Source organism: Dysidea avara, chromosome 1 (assembly GCF_963678975.1).
Source record: "Dysidea avara chromosome 1, odDysAvar1.4, whole genome shotgun sequence".
Classification (NCBI taxonomy): domain Eukaryota; kingdom Metazoa; phylum Porifera; class Demospongiae; order Dictyoceratida; family Dysideidae; genus Dysidea; species Dysidea avara.
Window position 1 is genome coordinate 34,487,579 of NC_089272.1, and position 24,217 is coordinate 34,511,795.

The 24,217-nt window shown below is 35.0% G+C and overlaps 2 protein-coding genes and 1 long non-coding RNA gene across 8 annotated transcripts in view; 2 read left to right on the forward strand and 1 right to left on the reverse strand.

Moving 5' to 3' along the window:
* Nucleotides 1-24,217, forward strand: part of LOC136263117 (uncharacterized) — a 206,026-nt gene that overhangs the window by 2,888 nt on the left and 178,921 nt on the right. The window lies entirely within an intron of this gene.
* Nucleotides 281-23,370, reverse strand: LOC136263000 (uncharacterized). Of its 3 annotated transcripts, XM_066057432.1 has the most exons (8): nt 23,212-23,370; nt 16,872-17,020; nt 10,688-10,812; nt 7,756-8,067; nt 5,866-6,150; nt 3,283-3,386; nt 1,446-1,816; nt 281-780 (listed from the first exon to the last, which is right to left on the reverse strand). In XM_066057432.1, exons 2-8 carry the CDS (start codon nt 16,937-16,939, stop codon nt 468-470), a joined length of 1,578 nt encoding a protein of 525 aa, XP_065913504.1. In that variant the 5' UTR covers nt 16,940-17,020; nt 23,212-23,370; the 3' UTR covers nt 281-467. The 3 variants fall into 3 exon arrangements, with proteins under 3 accessions (XP_065913504.1, XP_065913512.1, XP_065913521.1); XM_066057440.1 differs by lacking the exon at nt 23,212-23,370 and having other exon boundaries at nt 16,872-17,136; XM_066057449.1 differs by lacking the exons at nt 10,688-10,812; nt 16,872-17,020; nt 23,212-23,370 and adding an exon at nt 9,385-9,638.
* LOC136263018 (uncharacterized) overlaps nt 23,291-24,217 on the forward strand; it is a 50,749-nt gene continuing 49,822 nt past the window's right edge. For 2 of the 3 annotated variants that reach the window (XM_066057460.1, XM_066057477.1), the window contains exons 1-2: nt 23,291-23,422; nt 23,482-23,890. In XM_066057460.1, coding sequence (XP_065913532.1) covers nt 23,500-23,890 — 391 coding nt within the window. In that variant the 5' untranslated portion in view covers nt 23,291-23,422; nt 23,482-23,499. The other variant, XM_066057469.1, reaches the window with a different exon arrangement.

The window sequence follows — 24,217 nt, forward strand, 5'->3', positions numbered from 1 at the left end:
GAATCAAATGGACATTAATTTTTTAAGGCTTCACAGTACAAGTGCTGAAGATCTGTATGACACCAGGTCCTACAGATAGTTTAAAGTTGTTACATAAAGCATGTTTGAAAAGGAGAAAAAAATCATGACTAGACCTATTTGAGTGGAAAAAACTTCCTACATGGGTAGCTATTGATTATTCTTCAAGAGTGTTAGCTACTAACAGCTGTACACTGTAAATTGCAACTGTGAATTTTTGAGATTGTAGCTACTGTATTGTAGTTAAATTTCCATTTTACAATTCTGGTTTGTGATCAATATTATTCAATATAAAATATAAAAATCACATGTACACACTGTATATACTAGACTGTGCACATTGTATTACAAAAAACCTGTACAACTAATCTATAAATTACAGGGATGCAAGGGGCATTGTCATCTGTGTGGAAAATACACTCTATCAATAAATGATGACTTGTACGTACTTAGGATGGAGTGAACAGAACACTGTCTGTATTTATGTCCCAAATAGGAGGTTTTAGTACTTCTTTGCGTTTAGCACTACTTCTTCCATCCACCATTGCATTAATTGCTGGCCTGTTACTAACAACAGTATAGTCACATTTTGTCTTTTGCAGAGTAGATTCTTCTGCACTCGATTTTACTGAAGAAGTATCAAGATATGGCAACTTCTTGTAATTAGCTGGTGACAGCGTTACCACCTGTTCTACACCATCTGTAAAAGTATTGTTCTTAAATTTCATAGATTTAACCATGTCGTACATCCCCTTTCTGTACCTAAAACATATACATAAATGCACTCAATTCAGTATATGCATGCTAATATGTGTACTTGTCAGTATCATTATACACTCTTATCAACTAACAAATAGAATTTGTGTTGTGCAATCAAAGCACTATTGGAGGATGCAAATGGGACTATACATGACTGAAGAGACTATCATTAACATGTTTTGCTTTCATAGAAGCTGGTATTTTGAGAGGAGAGTACTGTTCTAACACAGTGCAGAGCCTCAGTCTGTAATTCTGTATAATTGTTACAGTAGCTCGAAGGGATTCTGTCTACAAATCTCTCTAATTTATAATACACTCTATAGGTAAGATTGTTTTTAATCATCTTGTTCTACCATTGTACATGTTAACGTATTTCTGCAATGTACTGTATTAGACAGTTTAGTCTCTTTATTAGTAAATTCTTGGTACTACAATCTACCATAGAAGTATACATTTACACTGCACATATGCACAGTATGCACATACTGTACACGTATGTGTGTGTATGTATGTATGTGTGTGCGTGCGTGCGTGCGTGCGTGCGTGCGTGCGTGCGTGCGTGCGTGCGTGCGTGCGTGCCTGCGTGCCTGCGTGTGTGCGTGCCTGCGTGCCTGCGTGCGTGCCTGCGTGCGTGCCTGCGTGCGTGCGTGTGTGTAAACCAATATTACCTGTATAAACAGTAGATGATGCAAACAGAAAAAGCAACAATAAGTGCGGTGCTCATGATTATTATAATTATCCCTGTAGGAACAATCGGTATAAAAGATTCCGAAGGTTCACTTTTATTGTGGTCAGATATAACACCAGTGGGAAACAAAGTGGGTACACTAATGGTGAGTGTACTCTTATCATTATCAACTTCAGTGTAATTGTTTTGTTCATTTTGCAGCCATGACTGTAAGATGTCACTAGCCTTTGGACCGTTCAACTGTATATAGTAAACTGCTCCATATTTTTCAGTGTCATTGCACTCCACTTTAACTCTATAGTTACAAGTTTGATGGTAGTTTTTCAATGCCTCATATAACTGCCTCTCTAACTAGAGTACATGGAAAAATCATCACTGAAACACTGTGACTTTCTACATGATTATTACTTAACTTACATGGACACACATATGGAAATAATACATATGCTGTAGACTTAACAACCAAAAGCATTCTACTGTACAGTGTGTACTTGTGCATAGTAAAATGTTAGTAGCCTCAATGTGCTTAAGTCTACTTGGTGTTATCCCCTTTTGCTTGCATATTATTTATGCACACTCTTTCATCAACAAGGGACTTTTCATCCTCAGTGGCTATGTAAGTCTTTCTTCCTTAGAAAGAAATCTATCCAAAAATTATATTTCTATAGGAGAAAGCCCACTAAGAAGATTCTTATAATCCAATAATGACATGAAATACTGTAATAAAGCAGCCAGTTTAATATGTGCTTTTACCATAACTAGCTTAATTTTTTTTTTAAATTTGTAGTCAGCTGGGATAGCAGCCTTACTCCTGGACTAAGTATCTATATTTTTAACTTACTGTTATCATGCCAAGTATTCTGAGTCTCTGCATAGCATATATTGCATTTATGCAGTATGTAATTCTTAAACTGTATTGCAACAGTAAAAGTATTAATCCAGCCTTGAGTATGCTTAACTGTAAAGTATTCTAAATGCCACTGTATTTTACTTTAAGGCAGAAAATTGGTGTCAATTTTTGATTTTGCACGTGTATAATCAATTCTGGGGAACTAAAATGGCTACAGCTTTTGTGAGACACAGATACCCAGATCTTCTGCCTGAAGAGTTTCTCTACCAAACTTCTGTATCTTTGATATATCTGGGTTTATACACTATGATCATAATAATAATACTATATTTATGTTCTTATACAGTAGTTTTCAGCGGTATCTACAGTATAGTGAATGTAATGTATTTATTTAGCAGTACAGGTGTACACTGATACATTAAACTGTTAGTAAAGTAGTTCTGAATCCTGGTAACACCCGGTCTCCATTAATTCAGCAGAGTGAACTTAACTGTACTGTGGGTCTACAATGAACTGAGCATCACAGCACTTTGAACCTGGGACTTTGCACACACACACACACACACACACACACACACACACACACACACACACACACACACACACACACACACACACACACACACACACACACACACACACACACACACACACACACACACACAAACACACACACACAAACATGCACATACACCATATGTGACCGGGCCTGTGAAACAGGGCATGTGGGCACAAAGTACACTCCATCACACTACAGATCATATCTCAGTATTGGAACAGAATATCCGCATTCTGTGACTTGCATCATAAAGCCAAATAAATGCTTGCTAATGGTGAAATATTTCATTGCCATAGCATAATAGTATAAAAATTTATTAGTCAATCAACTTTGAAAAAGTAGGCAAAATTATGTGCCCAAATGCCGGCCCAAACACATATTATACTAAAATGTATACACAATACATACTTTTGTGTGATGACAGGAAGAATTTACATCAGTTTTGCTTTTCAAATATATAGTGGCACTATGGTAGTTACTAGCATTGGTTGTGTTTATGTCATCATAGCTTCCTACATAATGTATGGATATGCAGGAAAAAATGCAATGTACAGTATAAGTACAGTATATGTACAGTATATTTTTCAATTCAGTATAATGTATATAATCCATATGAAATTTTAAGAGATTGAAGTTGCATAAATTATATGTACAATGCTATGAGCATTAAAATATGATGCTAACATTTCTAGATACATGATTTTTTTCTGGTTATTATTATTTACAATAAATTTTACAGCTCATCAATAAAGTTTCTGTAGCTATGACACATGTACACTAAACACATATAAATTATACAGCTGTAGATATTGGGTAATACAGATTATACATGAACATAGAGTGAGCATAATGAATCCTGTTGTAAATCTTAAAAATATTAAACTGTAGTAATGCCAGCCTGGAATTCCTCATGGTACAGTATATACAGTACAGTACACCCGGGTGTGTATGCAGCTACACAAGTGTGCTTCTTTTTGTCCATGGAACATGCACATTATAGGCTTGATTCTTTATGCTGCTATGGTAGCTACTGTGAAAGAGACTGTAAAGTTCTTCCATAATTGTCCTTTGACAGTACTTTATGCATTGTGTTGGTGAGAGAATGAATCCTGATCAACTAAGAATGAAATTAATCAAACAAGTTAAACAGATAAATACTACTCACCTTGTAAGGATTAAATATTTCACTGTCTTGATTTGATTTATGTGCAGTCTTAGTAGTAAATCAATTTCCTCTCAAGCGACAAGGTAAAGTACCTAGCTACTGTATGTATATGTATGATTAGTCCGGTTATGTACGTAGATGCACAATATTATGCTTATGTAGACTCTTCTCTGTAGGTTTACTTAAAGTTTCTAACACAGCATATGCGAGAAGCTAAAGAACTGTTTGCTAAAGATAAAGAGATTGTACCAATGACTTTCACACAGCAGCACATTGAGCAAAAATTATTGCCCCAATATCAGTAAAACGCACATAAAATGTGATTGCAAAAGATAACAATTACAATTGTGTAGAGAATCTCGAATATTATTGTCCTAGCTAATGAAGAGAATCAGAAAATTGATTTTCAAGGAGTTTTCTATAGTAAATGCCTGGTACAAATCGGTCTACCTACTGTAACATGACAATTTGAGACTGTGAAATCAATAGTATGAGTTTTGTTGCTAGAGTTGCTAGCTCCATACCAAAGAGATGAGTGACAAGATGTTATATTTTTCCATGACGAATTGTTTGTAAATTCAATTAAACAGTTTTGTTTTGGGAACCTACTGTATATATTGAAGTGTCAATGAACATATTCAGAAATTTACACAAGGGATCATTTGGTAGAGTATACTTACAGTATGTCCATGTGTTATTGATTGGTTTTGATAGCTGATCATGGTTGCGTACACCAGAGAAATATATATAATCCAACTAACTTTTAGAAAGGGATATAATTATGAGTTTTTACTACTCTTTATTGTTAGAATTTGGCAAAGCCAAGTAGCACACACATCAAGTTTTATGGGTTTGAAGGACCATATCTTAAAGTATCCTGTAGGAATGTGTCATCAGTTTCTAAGTTTGAGATGATCATTGTATAATACAATGGATGAAATGTGTGAAATTTCTAGGTCAATAGCATGTTGAGTGATCAAAATACATTTACATAGTTAAAGTACAAAAAAATGGATGTGTGGAAACTTTTGTTTTGCCACAAGAAATTTGGCCACTTCTGTGTATTAGTGTGCAAATTCTTACAAGATGGTAAGCTTATGGATAAAGGTTGATTACATACGTAATACCATGTGCACGCATTGTTTAACTAACTAAATTACTACGACATTTTGAAATCTGACCTCTGGTTTCCTTAGATCACATTTTCTGATAGTGACAGTAAAATGATTAGAAAGGTTTAAGTGTATAAGAATATACCAGAAATTATATGTATTTATGTTTCTGTTATACAGATGGCAAATATCAACCAACCCTTGTATCATACACTTACAGAATTCATCGAAAACAAAGTGTATATAAATAATAATTAAATTAATCACAACTGAATTAGCTTACATTCACTTTCACATGCCAACCCTTGGACACATTCTTACCAATACAAGAGAACTGCTACTAGTTAATAACTATAATAATTATATTGATATTGGTATTGGTATTAGAACCACAAGCATAGTAATATGTCACTAGCCAGTCATGCATTATTTGTGACCAGATTTGTGAAAAGGGATCTTCTACACACATCCAGTTCTATTCACACCATCCAGTTCTATGAACTTGAAAGATTATAACATTGTGCTCATGAAAGATACAGACCTAAATTTTCTACATCCATTACTCCATGTTGGTACTCACTACTGTCCAAATTTCAAGGCAATAAATTTTTCCAATCTGAAGTTATGAATAGCCAAATTCGTAAATTGGATGTGTGTGGAGACCCCTTTTCACAAATCCAGTCACATTTACACATACTGCTATAACTTCCTTACTTTCAAGAACATTTAATTCCACTGTATCAGTGCGGTATGACAGTCCAGCATTAGAAGCTGTACAGGTGTATTTTCCAGCACTTGCTATTTTAACATTACACATTGTGAGTGAAATAACCGATCCATTTGCTATCACCGAATGATCATTGCGCAGGTCATGGCCATCCCTTATCCACCCAAATGTTGCTGGTGGGAAGCCTCTATCAATAATATCACATGCCAATGTTACTTGTGTTCCCACTGTAGTTGTGTATTTAGGATTACTTGCAACTATTACAGGTGGAGCTGTAACACAAATACAAGATACAGTATGTTCACATATTAAATTTCATATTGCATTAAATGAACTAACAGAATGATACATATTATCTTATAACTACGAATATGAACACATTTTACTCCTAATTACTCCTAATTATTGTTGCTCATTATGTCACGTACAGCTATCAAATTAAGCATCTAGCTAAAGCTACAAAATTTTCCTAGCATCTGTTGCTGTGAAGATACTTTACTGTGACTATGGCAATTAACTTTTGATAGGAAGTTAAGGGTAGTCACTCACTGGGAGTAGCATGGGTAGCAATGGAATTTCTTGGATACTGATATGCTACTGTTGTTGTGTTTGAAGTAGAAGCTTCATTTTATTGTCTAGTTACCTAGCTATCTCAGGATGTGACAATTAGCTACACCAGAATAATAACAGTCAGGCAGCAATATGATATTAAGAATCAGGAAATTAGGAAAATTTTGAAGTGATTATAAAGCTTTGACATATTATGATTGTGATACTCTAATAGAGCAATCAGAATGCTAATAGAACACTCATTACAGTCAGATAGAACAAGAAGCCAAAAATATTCTCCATGAGAGAAGAAATCAACTAACTATAGAAGAAAATCAGCTGAAGAGAGAAGAAATGTGTTTATAACTGAGACATCTGGTCTTAGACGAGCAATAAACTGAGATTATTGGCTAAAAGTAGTTACATTATTTTGGGATATACAGTAGGTGTAGCTAGTACTGTAGCTAGTGGGAATTTTATAAAGCACAATGCATATATGTGTGTGTGTGTGTGTGTGTGTGTGTGTGTGTGTGTGTGTGTGTGTGTGTGTGTGTGTGTGTGTGTGTGTGTGTGTGTGTGTGTGTGTGTTATTTTTAGCACTGCTGATAAGTATAATGCTCAAATTAAAGCATAGTGGTCTAGCATAATGACTCCATTCCCACTATCTAATCATAGCTTAATATATTACAAGATGATGGCCTATTGGCTTGGATGACTAAAAGCTGATCACACTGCAATTATATTATAGTACTTAAACTGGCCTTCAAACTCAATCAGCTTATATATTATAGCAATCATTTCCAGTCACTTCACCATTCTGCTACTGTAAATTTATCGGTACTTCTTGAGAGCTATTGTATGTGATTTCAAACATATTAATAATCACCTACCCTATAGGGTCCTATGGCTATAGTAAGGGAGGTTGACTGCCACCACTGGTCTTAAAATGACCCAAACATGTTTCTCAACTTTTCCCTCCATTTCTTGTTCCTATATACTGTAAGTATCCCATACAAAAACCTGTTCTGTTCCATACATTATCTTGTATGGTATCCTGTCCTACCCTGCAAAACCTTCTAAAACTGTAATTATCAGGTCAGTGCAGATACGTAAGGTATTTGGCTGGAACATTCTGTTGCATTGATCTTCTGGAAACATAATGTCTAATTTAACAACTGTTAGTATTACAGATTAAAGTTACAGCCATAAATGATTTCCTAAGTAGCTATCCTTATAGCATACAGTGAGCCATGTACCAACAAACTTTCATTATTTTAATCATGTCAACAACTGATTTACATGTCTTCATGGTATAGGTAGGTACTTACTTGATATTTGCACAGTAGTTGATGCTGAAGAGCTGTTGCCACATGGTCCACCTGAAATACAACAGTAGTATACTCCTTCTTCATTGCTTGTAATGGAGCGAAAATGTAGTATGTGTCTTTGTGCATAGACTGCACCAGAACTGCCTATTTTAGTAATGTTGCCATTTTGATCATGATACCAAACTGCATTAGTAATGTAAGAGTAGAATGTACTTTCATCATCACTTCTGTTTTGGCATCTCACACTAGTTCTACTTCCTTCTAATACATAACGCTGATGTGGTATTGATGTTATCCTTGTAGCAGCATGATCTTTAAAAAATGTAAAAAAACAACAACAGCTAATTAAGCTTTGCACTGTTATTGGTAATTCTAGTTTGACAGCTAGTTTAACGTTCCAGCTGAAGTTAGCTACAGATTTTATAAATATAGTAGCTATTACACTTAATACTTGGTAGTAATATCGAAGTAACTATGCACACTGAAAACTGATGTTCTATGGTAGCACCTAAAAGCGCTAATTTTGACTGCTCTAGTCCAAAAATAGCACCTTTAGGTGCTACCATCAGGGGCGGTTTTAGGGGGGTTTCTGGGGTTTCCAGAAGCTCCCTCTGAATAGCGCGCGCCCCTACTATTCGTCTGGGTGATAAGAATTACAAAGAGTTATACATTTTATGGCTCTTTCTATTAGCAAAATTTCATACTTTTACCTTTAAATCACCTTCACCGCGTTGAAAAAACGTAGTGACTTTTTTTTTTGTCTTAAACTTACAACTAGGCTGAAGTTGCAATTCCAGAGAACCAGAAACCCCCTCTGAAAATTTCTAGATCCGCCCCTGACCATAGCACTTCAGTTTTGACAGTGTAGATAAATGGCTAGCTAATACAATTGGATAATTCATAGCATTGTTGCAATTTTTAATAAGCACAACATGAAGAAATTGGTAAATCAGAACCTCATGATCATTTACAGCACACTGTTGAAGCTGATGTGCTATAGCATCACCTAAATATGCTATGGTTTCAAATAGCACCTCTAGGTGCTACCGTAGCACTTTTAGCAGCGAGATCAGGAGCTTACTATAAAGCTAAAAATTATACTGTACGTACTATTATGATACCTATGTGCATTCTATAGCTGTCATAAAAATTGCTGTAGTTAGATGTACCGTTTGCAACACTTATAAGCACCTACCTATAAGCACCAACACCTGTAGCTGAAGTTTTGCAAATGCAACTTAATCGAAATCAGTAAAGTAGTTTAGATAACTACTAATACAATACAGCTGTATAATAGCTTTTCCGTAACACGCTAGCTAGCTATATACGTAGCTATATGACATCGAGTCAACAGTGTACCGCGACATACTGCATATAGCTAGCTACAGTATAGCTACATACACTGTTAAAAATGAAGTGCTATGGTAGCACCTAGAGGTGCTATTTTTTGACTGGAGCAGTCAAAATTTTGCACTTTTAGGTGCTACCATAGCATTTTTAGGTGCCATCATAGTGCTTCATTATTAACAGTGTAACTGTATACGTGATACTTCGGCTGCGATATAATTTAGCTACTGTGTACATCTACGAATCTACAGTATATAGCTAGCTACGAAGCTAAGAACTTACCTACCAAAAAAATAAAACAGATTAAAAATATATTCCCTTGGATTATTAACATGATACAACAAATGATTACTCTGAAGCCTTAACAATGCAGAAGATTGTTAACTTTAGCAGCTGATCCGTCTACCCTATAAAAACTAGATTGAAATAGTTTAAATATTAAATATACCTATACGAGTGTAAATAAGCTTAATTTATATCTACAGTAGCTATATAGCTAGTTGGGTACATTATGTAGCTATTTATATGTTGTTGCTGTAGCTAGATTATTTATTTACTTGCTTATTTATTTATGGGAGTATTTGCATGCTTGCATGGTCGTGCATGCAAAGACGTATTGAAAGAACATAGCTATAGTACTAGCTAGCTATACAGTAATACATTCTTCAATGCATACAGTAATGAAGTGTACTTGCATAGTTACTATAACTACTGTATCTATAGCTATGGTACTTTATAGTGTAGCTGCAGTATCGTAGCTACAGCAATTCAATGCCCGTGATAGCTATTTAAAATATAGCTGTGTAGCTATAGCAACTGACGCCATATTCAACGAGTGTCTAAATCAGATCCACTGCATTAAATTGGTGAAATGTGCTGTATTGATAGTATTTAAATCTTAATATTGTCACGGAAGAGTGTGACGGCTTTGATCGTTAACGAAATTTATAGGTATAGAGGAGTTAATTAACTTGTAACGCACGACGTTACGCAGTCACGCAATATGCTATAGCTATGCCATTAGAACAGACATGCAAACGTCTACTCACTCTAGCTTAGCATCCTGTGATAATCGACGTAACTCCACTCACGTAACTCCACTCACGTAAATCGCACCTGGCTCCACCCATATAATAGTCCCTAGCCGTGCGCCCCCCAAATGCTATATATAGCTAGTCTAAGACATTTACTAGTGGGGTGGGATCTCCTGAAGGTTACAATCGTTAGATAACTACGTAATATACCTGTATCTATCACCCACCAGTGTTTATTATCAACCTGAGATGGTTATGATTAATTATGCCTTCCCGTTAGCTACCGTAATATGAAGGAATGTTTTAGCTGTATAGACCTATAGCTACTATATATTGGCTTAGTGTATTGAGCGCATTTAGTTCTTTTATTTATTTATTTATTTATTTATTTATTTGTACTGAGCAGTCAGCCCTGCTGGTATGCTCAGGAAAAAAAAATAAATAAACAGTTCTAACTTAACATACAGTAAACCAATTGTTCGACTAATTACAAACTAGTACTAGTGTGGTAATATGATTGTAAAAGTGATGTGAACGAATCTGGATCATACGTTTCAATGATGTTAACAGGCAAGGTGTTCCATTCTTTAACAGTTCTTGAGAAGTAGCTGCTCTGGTATGATCTGGTGGATGATGATGGAGTTCTACAGGCCGTGTGCGCTTTTCCATGTAGTACCTATTACAAAACTAGCAATGAACAATGTATCTTACTATCCGGTTTCACCACATTGAAACCAAATAGCTAGCTATATCAAAAGCGAAAGTATAATGAAAGCAAACTTTATTAACCACAAATATAAAATGTGGTGCGGTAAAACCAAAGTTTAGTGTATGGTATATTTAGTATAGATTTATAGTAGCTACTGTACCTATTTAAAAAATGATATGCTACACAACAATCTGTCTTACTGTATAACCTTTCCAGCCTTCACAATCATTCTTCAATAGTCTGTCACAATGAATATCAATCATAGCATTTTGGTCTGATTTTTTTTTTATTTCAGTGTGAAATTTATATTTAGTGATTGGTAAGGAAATTAGACTGATTTTTGCAGTATTGGCACAGTAGCTACATTTATGTATCCAGTGTGGTTTACACTTGGTTTTAAGCCTATACACTGTAGCATGGAGAGGTACACTGTATCTTCAGGTATAGGAATATTTTAATATCATAATCATCATCAGGAGTCACATAACTACAATAAATTATACACATAGATATTTTCATTTGGTTATTATCCCATTTATATTTGTGGTATCCAAAGCATGCAATGTACAGTAAGTATCCTTCTTTGTGTAAATTACTAACCCTAGAGGCTAGTGCATAAAATAACTGGAAATTTTTTGATAAAGTGTAATATGCTGTATCATAAATTTATTTACCACATACAGTAATCACTGCTGGTATAATTATGAGCAGAGCTCAAAGGTTGAAATATGGCATATCACCCACAAAATGTGTGCTGAGCATAGAGAGGATAACACATGTGTTAATAGTCAAAACTCTGAAAGTAGCTAACCATGCAATATACATATTGGTCATTTAACTGTATACACATTGAAAGTTACTTTTAAGTACATTGGTCACACAATGAAAGTGCTGATGTTGATACAGTATTATACGTTTAGCACTACAGGAGCTATAGATTCAATTTGACACTATGACAGTACACAACAGTGGCAAAAAAAAACAAAACTTTTCTTTTATAAGCAACCTTAGCTAAGAATAGGTGATTGTGGCTGGGAAAGAAGATGGAATTTACTACACTTATGCTGCACACAGGTTGATAAAATTAAATTGATGCTTTGAGCATTTTTTGCTTTGTAATATAATAATTAAACTATCAAAATGGTTAGAGTGAAAAGAGGCTAAATGGTAGACTGCAAAAGAGACATATAATTTACATGCATGCAATATTTCAGTCTGACTTACAATATAGAACTACAGTTTTGCAAATGGCCAATTACCATTTAAGCCACTTACAACTAGCCTTTTGGCTTCTGCAGTTGTTTTGCTCTGGTCCTCTGGATTCTAAGTGTGTGCATGTGTGAATATGATGTATTGTTGGAGGTACTGTACTCACACTGTATAATAGCTAATAGCTATGTATCTTTAGTGTAAATTGTAACATTTCTTTTCATCCCACCACTGCTTAATATATATATATATATGTGACCAGATTTGACAAAACCAGTCTTCCACACACATCCACATTTACGACTTTGAAGGACCATAATTCAGTATAAAAGTGAGCTATCAGTTTCAAATTTGGACTTGTTATTACATAAAGCAATAAAAGCATTGTGTGAAAATGGTAGGGCAATAGCATACTGCATTGTCAAGTTACTAGCAATTAAAGTCGATGAATTGGATGTGTGTGGAAGCCTGGTTTTGTCAAATCCGGTCACATATATATATATATATACCACTCAGATAATCATTTTGAAATCTACTAAATGTGCAAAATTCAATACATTCATGCTGTCATTGAACTAGCAGTACCATAATGCATAATAGCTATACACATGCTGCGTGAACTAGATTATTTTTATATTTGAAGGGACAAAGAAAACCTAAAAGTAATCTGATTCAAACAGAAGAATATTTATTTACATGTATGCTGTAAGTAATTAAGGTAATAATAGGTAATGTAGGCAATAATTTGTTCATTTATATACTATGCAGTTAACCATCCATATGGTTAGTAGAAGGTTTTACACAAAGGTCAGGTGAAGGCAAAATTAAAAGCATATTTTGGAGTAATGTCAACTACTGTAAAAAGAATAGGTTTAATTGTAGGTAAACACTGGCTCATTTTTATCTTATTGGTTGAATGAAACTTAAATGTTCTATTAGAACACTTGACTAACTTAATATATACTCTAAGACTTATGTTAGTCAACTGCTCTAATAGAACATCAAGTTTCATTCAACTGATAAGGTAAAAATGAACCGGTGTTTACCTACAATTAAACCGATTTCACTGTTACCCCATTCCAAGCATCCTGCCATGTCAAGGTTGAAATTCTATGGTACTATTTATTAATGCACTGTTCCATTAAATTTTGGTGCTTGCATAACAGTATGTTCAAATTGTACTTAGTCTAGCTACCATACACTGTAACTTTTCAGACAATCTTAATAAGTATTGTTCTCTAATATTCATAATAGTTTCATGCATGACTTAATAACCTGTGCTACTGAGATATCGGGATGTATATATTAGGGGCATGTACAATGACCACCTAATTAGTATGCAGCTGTATAATAAAACAGTAATTTCTGAATGAGATTAATGCTGCAATAGAGTGACTTTCATTCATTCCAGACAGTCAGTTACGACTATGAAAAATATGTTGACTCATTCAATAAGTGGTTGACACATATTTCTATTTCATTTCTTGGTTTCTATTTGGCTGATTAGAGCTAATTTTAGTTTCAATGTTTTTTCTTGGGGTTAAATATGTAAACTCTGAAACTATGTAATTTCAGTGTTCAACTTGTTATTTTGGTTTATTCAGCAATCAGATTAATTGTCCTTCATCTAGTCCAGGTTGTGTTTCTTACATTAAGGTGTAGGCAATACGCAGTAAACCACTGAGATAAGAAAAGTTCATAAAACAGATATGTATTGGTAAACTAATAACATCATGATTTGAATGTCATTCACAAGCACATCCAAGCAGCATCATAGCTCTGTATAGAAGAGATATGGTATTTTACTATTGTAGAATTTCATTAATGGAGTTCAGGTAGGTATATACATATAATGCGTAGAAGCTTGGCACGTTTCCTAGTACATATTGTACAATATTACAGTATGTAGACTGTATGTTACTTATTTACTAATAAATTGTGGATCATTCATTTTGGTTACAATAAATAGAGTTCCTATTATATAGTGTAGCATCCAGGTATACTTTCTTCTTTACTCTATCAATGAGATCCTATCACTATTGAAGTAATTGTCACTAGCCTAAGGTACACACACATGTATATGCACTTATGAATGCACATGCATACAGTAGTTGTGTTAAGTTATGCTTCTCTGGTTATTCCTAGTGCATAACGGGAATTCTCGTGTAACATTGACCATGAGATAATCCATGAGTTATGCTATATAATGTACTGTGTGGTAAAATGAGGCATTTTTTGGAATTAAAGTGATGATCTTTATGTGGCATATTTAGTAATTTTTTTGGAAAAACACACTTCAAATGTATTCACTACAAGCTTAACTGGCATTGCAAGCTGCAGGTACAGGTAGGATTTCCTGTGGTTTTCATACAATGCAATCCTTGGAAATACTTTAAGGAACTTACACACATGCACCATTATAACAACTATGAGATCAGGAGTTGCATTTCTCAGAAAAGCCACACTTCCAATAACAACACAACATAGATTCTGCAATTCTTGGAATTGTTACCTGTTACATCATCTTACATAATACAGTTTGCATGCGCACACTCTAGAGTTTGCACACTTTACAAAATCTGCCATAAAACACAGGTATATTTCACCCAAGTTTGCAATGTGCTGTAAACTTATTTGCTTGAATGGTATACATAATGCAGCTAATCACATTTACCAGTCATCTTATATGTAACCATGCTTACTTGTATAATTATAATTATGTTACTAGTCTCTCCCACTTGTCATTGAAGGTAGCTGATCAATACGGTTTTATGTATACTGATAATGTTCAACTGCATTAATTCTAATCTGTGTATACTGTATGTACTTTCATACTACTGACTTCAATGCTCAACTTACAAGGTTTTTTAAAAAAAATAACTAGTGACAATAATAATATAAATAAACACTTAAACAGTGAGCAAAGAGGTAAACTCTGCCCAGTGAAAGTGATTATGGAATTTAAAAATGAAGAATTAAAATGAAACTTGCATCTTGCAAATGGGTGAGATTTTCTTCAAATTTGGTATGCAGACTCCCCTACCTGACTGGCACTTCTGTGGAAAATTTGGTTAAGAGATAATGGAACTACATATGTATGAAAATCAATCTTTCTTCCTGCCAATATACTCATGGTGTGGTGATCATGAGCTGGCTTTCATTCATTCCAGACAGTCAGTTACGACTAAGAAAAATATGCTGACCCATACAAGATGTGGTTTAACTTTCTATTTTTAAATCATTTCTTGGTTTCTATATGGTTGATTATGCTAATTTCAGTTTCAATGCATTGATTGTTAAATAAACTCTGAAACTAACAACTATTTGTAATTCCAGTGTTGTTATTTTGGGTTTATTCAGTCATATGTTTTGTCCTTCATCTAGTTTAGGTTGTGTTTCTTGCATTAAGGTGTAGAGAATAAAAACCCTTGAGAAAACAAGAGTCTGTAAAACAGACGATTGAAGATGATAATTTTCATAATGTTGGTTTAATGTCATTGACAAACACATCCTAGCAGTACCATAGCTACATATAGATAACTGTTCACTACTTAAGGGAATTCATTAATGCATGGAGTTCGGATATAATTATGTGCGATATAAAGGGTACAAAGTGTAGAGCCTTGACAAGTTTTCAACAATCGTACATCTCTACACATACAGTATTGTTACAGTAGTGTGTATGTAGATTCAGTAGATTGCATGCTACGTACTTATTTTCTAATAAATCATGAATCATTTATATTTTGTTTATGATGCAGCTCCTATTATAGTGTTGCATTCAGGTATGCTTCCTTCTTTATTCTACCAATACAATGGCGGATCCAGCTCCCCGCCTCCTTCTGTGGAAGAAACATAGCTACTTCTTTGATAGAAATTCTATATACCTTATGTCTATCAGACCAAAATCAATTTGTGTAAGTCACTATGATGAAAACTTCAGCTTTTGTTGCAAATTCACCTGTATCCAAAGTTTAAAAGCAGTCAAACTGTCACCGGCATCTTCGTATGTACGAAGCGCCTCTAAAAATAATTATCATATTGCTGGTGTTTAGTACTTTCATTAGTGTCATAGCTTTTTAAACAGCTTTAAAGATTTCACAACCATCTGCAAAGGACATAATGACAAAAACCAACCTACTAAGGAGTGATCATTGCGGCTAAAAAAAGCAACTAACAAGAGAATCAATTCTGCTCTCCCCACCCACCTACTACTTAGTCTGTTTGTGCCCCTCCCACTTGTTTTCTACAGGTATAATATACAATAACATACATACAGTAGTTGTGTTAAGTTATACTTCTCTGGTTATTCCTAGTGCATAATGGGCATTCTAATGTAAACTTGACCATGAGATAATGCACTAGTCATACAGATTCATACTATATAATGTACTCTGTGGTAAAATGTGGCTTTTGTTGGAACTAAACTGATGATGCTTAATGTGACATTTATTTATAATATTGATTGAATACGTAATTTCTTGGAAAAAAAACACACTTCAACTGTATAAAGCCATACTTTATACAAGTATAACATCAGATTCCTGTGTTGCAAGCTGCAGGTAGATTCCCTGTGGTTTTCATACAAAGCAATTCTTGGAACTACTTTGGGGAATGGCTTATATCCATGTATTGTTATCTATAAAAACTATGACATTAGATACTGCAATTTCTCAGAAAAGCCACACTTCCAATAACAACTACTAAATTCTGTATTAAAACAATTCTTGGAATTGATACCTGTTGCATCATCTTACATAATTATTAATACTGTGAAACAGCTTGTATGCTGTACATTCTACGTATTCCATACTCACTTTACAAGTTGAGCTTTCAAGTCTGTCATAATTAATGGATGAACATAATCAATAAACATAAGTTCCATGTCTATAACAATGTATCTTTCAATAACAAGTGATCATGGGAGAGGATATATAGTAAAATAGGTGAGGATGGTTTCCTTTTCCTGTAGGAAATAGTAAGACCATTGGTAAAAGTAGTTGGCTACATTATGTGTACTATTTAAGCAAATCAGTTTACAGTTCATTCAAAGCCCAAAGTTGGATGAAATATAAACTGCATCAAAACACTTTGATGGTAACCAAGCATATAATTATATAGAACAGCAAGCTATGTACTGAACTAACATGATCTTACAGCTATACTACCTAGATTAATATCTGCAATATTACACAATATCTTACGCTACATCATATCAAGGCATATTATTATTATTTTTGCCTACAAAATACCCTTGTGGCTTTTGCTAGTCACGTACTGTATAATTCTTGGAATCTGACTAAATCCCTAACATGGTATTACCACCAAACTCCTACACTTCTTAGAAATGCAAGTGTTCTGATTAAGTAAACTTTAAAGGTGTGCCATAACAATTCTTAGAAATTAAATCGCTTACCAAATGCAAACCATAATAAGACATGTTGAGTATAGCTGTCATGTACAGTATGTAAACTTATCCTTTCATTTTGCACACTCCACAATATTTCAATTGTTATGCATCCATGCATATTATTTCACCATCTGCAGTGACTAAGTGACTATCTTTACCAAATTAATGTAGTTTAGGCCTGCGTCTAATATGCCGGCATAATTTTGAGAATAATAAGTCACCAATTTCGTGAGAATAATAGGATGGTTACAGGCATAATTTTAGAATTATTGGACGTCCACGGGAATAATCGTCGGAATTAAGGGGCGTGCCTCTTCTTGATTAGCTAGCTAGAAGAAGGAAGTAAGCTACTAAGAATGATAGCCGATAGCTGGCATTATTATACGAGTGCTGGCTGAAAGAGGTTGAAGAGCCTCTAAAAGATCGATTTACTCTAATAAAACGCTCAAATACTGTAATAGAGCAGTCAGATCGTTTCATGTTAACAATCTGCAGACAGCATCAGGGATTTAACTGCATGATTATCTGCAATTCTGAAACTTGTACATCTCATACCAGTGTATTTCTTTAAGTCTTTCTACAAACATATTGATATCATTATCTACTGAACTTAGCATATAATTATAGCTATAGCTTTAATACACTGATAACTGAAAAACTATTCCTGATAGCCATTTTAAGCCTGTTGTAATGGCTATAACAACTATGTGTAAGGTGGAATGCTTCAATTTTGGCTAGCTATTAATTAATTCTGACAAAACTACTTCTTATATCAGCATCTTGAGAACTAAGCGACTACAGCTAAAGAAACTAAATGAGCATTATTATGGAATAATAGGCTAGGTACAAGAATAAAAAAAGAATAATAGGAGAATTTTTTTGGAAATTCTGGAAAGAATAATAGGTAAACTTTTGGGCACATTAGGCTCAGGCCTAATGTAGTTGAGGTTTGTACATACAGTTGTGATTGCCCTTTATGCCTATGCAGTATCAAAAGTTAATAATTGAGAGAAGAGTGTCCAACACAATATAGAGCCTCTACAAATAATTCAGCGTGATTCAAAGGGATTCCTCTGTACAATTCTGTGATTTGTAGTATATTCTATAAGTGAATCATCACATTTCTTTGTTCTTCCAAGTACAATCATCACATTTCCTTTTTCCGGCAGTGTGCGCTTATTAACACATCTGAGAGAATCACACTGAATCATTTGTAGAGGCTCTGTATTGTATTAGACACTCTCCTCTCCACTATTATTAACTCTTGACAGTATGTATAGGTATATAAAACTTATATGAAAGAAGGCTATAGCCACTTGTGTGTTGCACAAGTATACATAATAAAATCAAAATACAGACACAGTGTTACATGTACAGTATCTAGTGGCTGTCTTTAATTAAACAATTCGATATTGAAAGAGTTTCCCTGCAATGCATGGTACAATAACTTCAATAATTGTCACAAAGTGAGCATTGGTCTTTGCACAATAATTATAATGAACATAGTGATTTTTGTTAAGAGAAACAAATAAATGCAAGCAAGTACTACAAAGTAGTATTAGGACTTTATCATACACTGTATCATACCATATTTACTTGGTTAAATGCTGCACATTCAATAGTAGTCACACTTGAGTGGCGCCACAATCAATTTTGAAAGTAAGGGCTTAAAGATCATTTTGGAGTATCGAGTGGTGATCGATTTTTAACCATCGCCGCATCAATGTTTGGAACTAAGGTAATAAATGCTGCAGTGTTTAACCAAGTAAAGTAATGATCATTTGTTTATACATTCAAAAGTGCCTGTGACTGCCAGAGGAATTAAAACAAAGATTTTCTAGTACCACACTTGTTATGTGCCTAGCAGTAATTTTCCATTATCGGTGTGTTACAATACCAACCACCATATCACATTAAGAATGCTCCTCAAGAATAGATTGACACCACTATTTGGATAAAGAATTGATTTTTAGGCTATTTATTTTTGCCTCTCTTCAAAATTTCCTTGGTTCTAAGTTATTTCCTATTTTCTTCCATTTTACTGCAATGGATCTCTCTGACTGTTCTATTAAAGTATTTCTGACTGCTCTATTAAAAACAATTATTTTGACTGCTTTATTAGAGTATCTTGATCTTTATAATAGTTGATAAGGTGTTCTCTCTCATCCAGTTCTCAGGAATTAATATAAAATTTCATTAGCGTACACTGCACTGCTCTGATGTCTTGTACTGTACTTTTGTTAACTTTGATATGATACAACATGATGTTTTTGCATCAAGTTGTATGAAGCGTACAATTTTGAAGTTCAACAGCAAGCAGAAACCTATGTCCCTGCTGTTTGGTAGTACAAGAGTTTGAGGAAGGAAAAGAAGTTTAGAATTCCTCAACATAGGTGGTGGAAAGAGAAGGGCAGTGGCAGTACCTAACTGTTACATTAAACAAGAGTAGGGACCATAACACATTGATAAAAAGTACTGAAACAAGCTGGATTAGTGCACGATATTAAATCACAGTATAACAATAAGAAGTGTTATATCCGTACTGTACCTTTCCATTATGGTATCTTGAGCACACCGTGTACTTGTTTGTTAACTTTTTGTGTAAATAATTATTATGAGTGGTGAACCCTTGGATACCACATCCAAAATGGCACTGCAGGCCCCAATTATTATTTGAAAAGTGAAGTATCAATTATGCATCGTTGTGTCAGCTACAGTATGTTCAACCCGTTAGGCAGCATTTAGAATCAAGAACTGTTCAAAAAGCACCTCTGCAATCCATGCATACCGAAAGAAATGGTGCCATGTGCCACAGTTAGCGTGCCCTAGTTATATCAATTGTCGTCTGAAAAGTGAAGTATCCAATTCGCTTCGTTGTCGGCTATGTTCAACCCGTTACACAGCAGTACAAATCAAGAACTGTTTCAAAGCACCTCTGCTATCAAAATAACCACTATGAAAAATACGGATGATTTTCGTTACGAAGGGAAGCCACCACGTGCTATCGCCAAATCAACACTTTTCACTGTCAGCAAAGATCAAAGGGAGACAAAGAAGGACACTGGTAAGTCCATGAAGAATGCATTGTACGTACTGCAGTATGCCAAAAGGCACCTGTCAGGCCAAAGTGACATCGAACAGTGAAATAATCAAGCCCATAGCCTTAGCCATTATCAAGTTACGCTTGTCCGAAGGCATCACTCAGTCAGTTACTTACTCAGTCAGTCAGTAGAAAATTCCGTTAAATGAATTATTTTTAAAATTCCGTAGCAAATTGTTGAAAGGGTTTCGAGTCGATCTGGAATCTTGTTCGGGCTTAGTTTTACCTAACCAATACTGCCTCATCATTGTCAGGGGAAATTGACGCTGTTTTTGGGTAATATTATTTACTGGGCCATGCCTACTCCTTTGTGATCCCTACTATACAGTACTATCGTACTGTATGATAAATACTACCTCATCATCATCAGAGGAAATTGAGGCTGATTTGGGTGATATTTTGTGTGCCACACCTACTCCTTAGTGGTCCCTACTAAACAGTGCTATCGTACTGTATGATAAAACTGTTAAACATTTTGAACAATTAGCGTTTTTAACAAAGTTCAAAATACTCTAATAAAGCAGCCAACCACTCACATTTTGTATCTGTAACAGTCACATGCAGTGATTAAGTGTGGCAGGGGCATTTTTTTAATATGGTTGATGCATTTGCCATCTGGCTTCGTAGCAACAAGAAGGAACATGCCACATTAAATTTAGGGAGTTTGACATGTGTACCCTACATCTCTAAATCATTGAGCTTGTCTATATCTCCAAAGCAATACGGTTACAGTAAGTCATATATAGCATAAAAATCATTTGGCCTTTCTACCCTGACACACCCATACAAGTCCTATCAAGAGTACATAATAGTAAAGTAGGGAGGAGAGCATCTAACTATCAATATAACTTTTATAAAGTAATTTCGCTTGCATTTTCCTACTCCGATCAGTGAAACATTGTTACAGTAATAAATTAGTGAACTGAAGACTTGTTGATCTAATTATATTATTAAAAATATCATAACCTCCTTTACACATCAATTAATTGTTAGCTATTTGTCACCATTGGTGGCTATAATTTATTGTATAAAGTCTGAGAACAGTGAGTTTGGTGAATCCACTGAAGTTAGACACTCTCCTCCTTACTCTGTATTATGTACTCTTGGTCCCAGCATGCACAGTGTCGGTCATGTAATTACAGAAACTAGAAATGTCTATGTATGCATGTTAATTATTATTATGTGTATAATAACATGTGAATTTGTGTATATGCAGACATATTGTATAGTTATGTATACATTTATTGTACATGCAAATACATGTGTGCATGGGTGCATTCAATGCCATGTAATGTGATTGACAGGACATTAGTGCTATGAATCATTCACAACCCAGCATACAGCAGTACTACAGTACTTCAATAGCACATTTACAAGTGCATTATAAGAAATGAAATTTGCTGATTCAGATGCAGCAATTAATTAAAAGATTCTGGCACCTTTAAAGGATGTGGTGTGGTTTTATAGGGAAATATATTGGTCAAATATTTGACCAACAGGAAAGTAATTGTGGTTTTGGAAATTTAATATTACAACACAAAGGTCACCTTAAAACTTCACAGACAAGTGCTTGGGAGGTACCAGATAAATTAGTAGATTACCAATATAATTTGCCTACTATGTTAAAAGTGAATCTTGTTCTTAATAAATTTATTACAAATTAGCAGGTTCAGGCATAAATTATAATGTACAGGTATACTGAAGCTACTGTACATTTCAGTAGCAACTCAGTGTGACACCTAGTCCACTTTGCTACACTACTTTAGGGATGTCAATTACATGCACAGTGTGTTGTATGTCCTCTAGACAGTTAGGCATCATAATCATTGGACCAGGTTTCATAGCGTTGAGCTGGTATAGATGGAGACTCCTATGGTGAGTCCTTTCATGATCAGAGTAGCAAGGAATATGCTAAAGCTTCAGTGCAAGTTCTTTCCCTAGAAAATGTATGGGAGACAATGGCAAGATATTGTGCAGTTCCTTGTTTGTCACAGAGAAATATATTCACATAAAAGGCATTCCAGCTCATGGATATATATAAGAGTGGTGTATGTTCAATGCATACAAGATGCAAAACTTAAAACAACTGCATCATTAATACAATAATATTTGATGTAGTAATTCATGCATACTCTGCATTTTGTTTTTTGCTTTGTGCCACACTGCCATTAATGCAAACAGAGATGCTTCCATTACTTAACATAACAATTAGTAGCAAGTACAATTGTGTTAAACCTATGTATTATCAGAGATACTTTAACAGAGGGGCACACAAGCGCCATGTTCATTATCTCTGCTATGATCAAACTGTGGCAATTTTATGTGCATGTGAAACACTGTAAATAGCTAAAAACAAGTTCCTGTTGACAACCATAGCCTATGTATATGATATATTGTAGCTCTATTGTGATAAAGGTTTACATGTAATCCAATGATCATGTGATAACCAATAAAATTTTTAAATCTATAGGTCCGGCTCTTACTGTGGGTACAAACGAAATATAGCTATAGCCCATGCAACAGAAGCAATCCTCCTACAGTCTCCTTACACGTAGCTAGCTACAATAAATCCGAAATTAATCCCACAATAACAAGTACAGGTGTCACAAAGTTTATAACTTTAATATAAGGTGTACAAATATCTCACATAGTAAAGGATCTTGGTCCGTAAACTGAATGAAAAAGTCACTAGTAACTCAGCTCCAGGCAACAAAGTGAACTACACTTTCCTCGTCTTAACTCGAAGGTCTTGGGAGCACGTGCACAAGCCACACCCCGGATTCATCGTTTCTGCCGATTCTTTTCAGTCTACTCGCGGCTATTTGTTGACAAACGAGAAACTCTAAATCAACAGTGAGGTAACCGGATAGCTTTGTGTCAGTATCCACGAGTAAACTGCTTTATCTTTACTTTGCAGGTTGAGTGTTGTCAATTAATGCCAACCCGGCAGTCCCGTAACCAGCTGTTCGCTATGTGTACTGAACTATTTTTTGATCGTGAGTCTGTTTTACTGTTGGCAATAGTATTATTAGCATTCACGAAGTCAACACATGGCAACATAGCTCCACGGTGTCACGACCATGTAGAAGTGTGCATCCCTCCAGATAACAATGAAGCCGCAACCTTTTCATGCTGCAGCGGTCGTAATCTGTCTGAGTGCACGTGGGTTAGAGAAGGCAACCTGTCTGGCAATTTGGGACAAGAAACGGAAACCGGATTGAAGCTAACTCTGCAGTCCCTTCCTGACAATTATGGTCAGTATAATTGTCTGTACAGAGCCAATGGAAGTGTATTGATTCAGAAGCAGCTACTCTTCGTTCCAAGAGGTGAGCAAATGATGAATTAATAAAAAAAATGCTGTAGCAGCAGGCACATAGCTAACCCTGTCCTATAACTGCAGCCAGTATCATTAAGTCTGTAGCTAAAGCATATGGTACAGTGTTTGACCACTCAACACTGTTAGAAGCTAATGTGTAACTGCTGTAAAATTACCGTGTACAGTAGCTACGGAGGAAGCTGTCCACAATATGGGGGTGGGGGGGACACTTGCACAATTAACAGCCTGATATTCCAAGACAGAATATCCATCACTTTCCAGGGTCAAATACTTCCTAATGCTCAACAGTAGCCATGTGAATATATAACCCACTCAG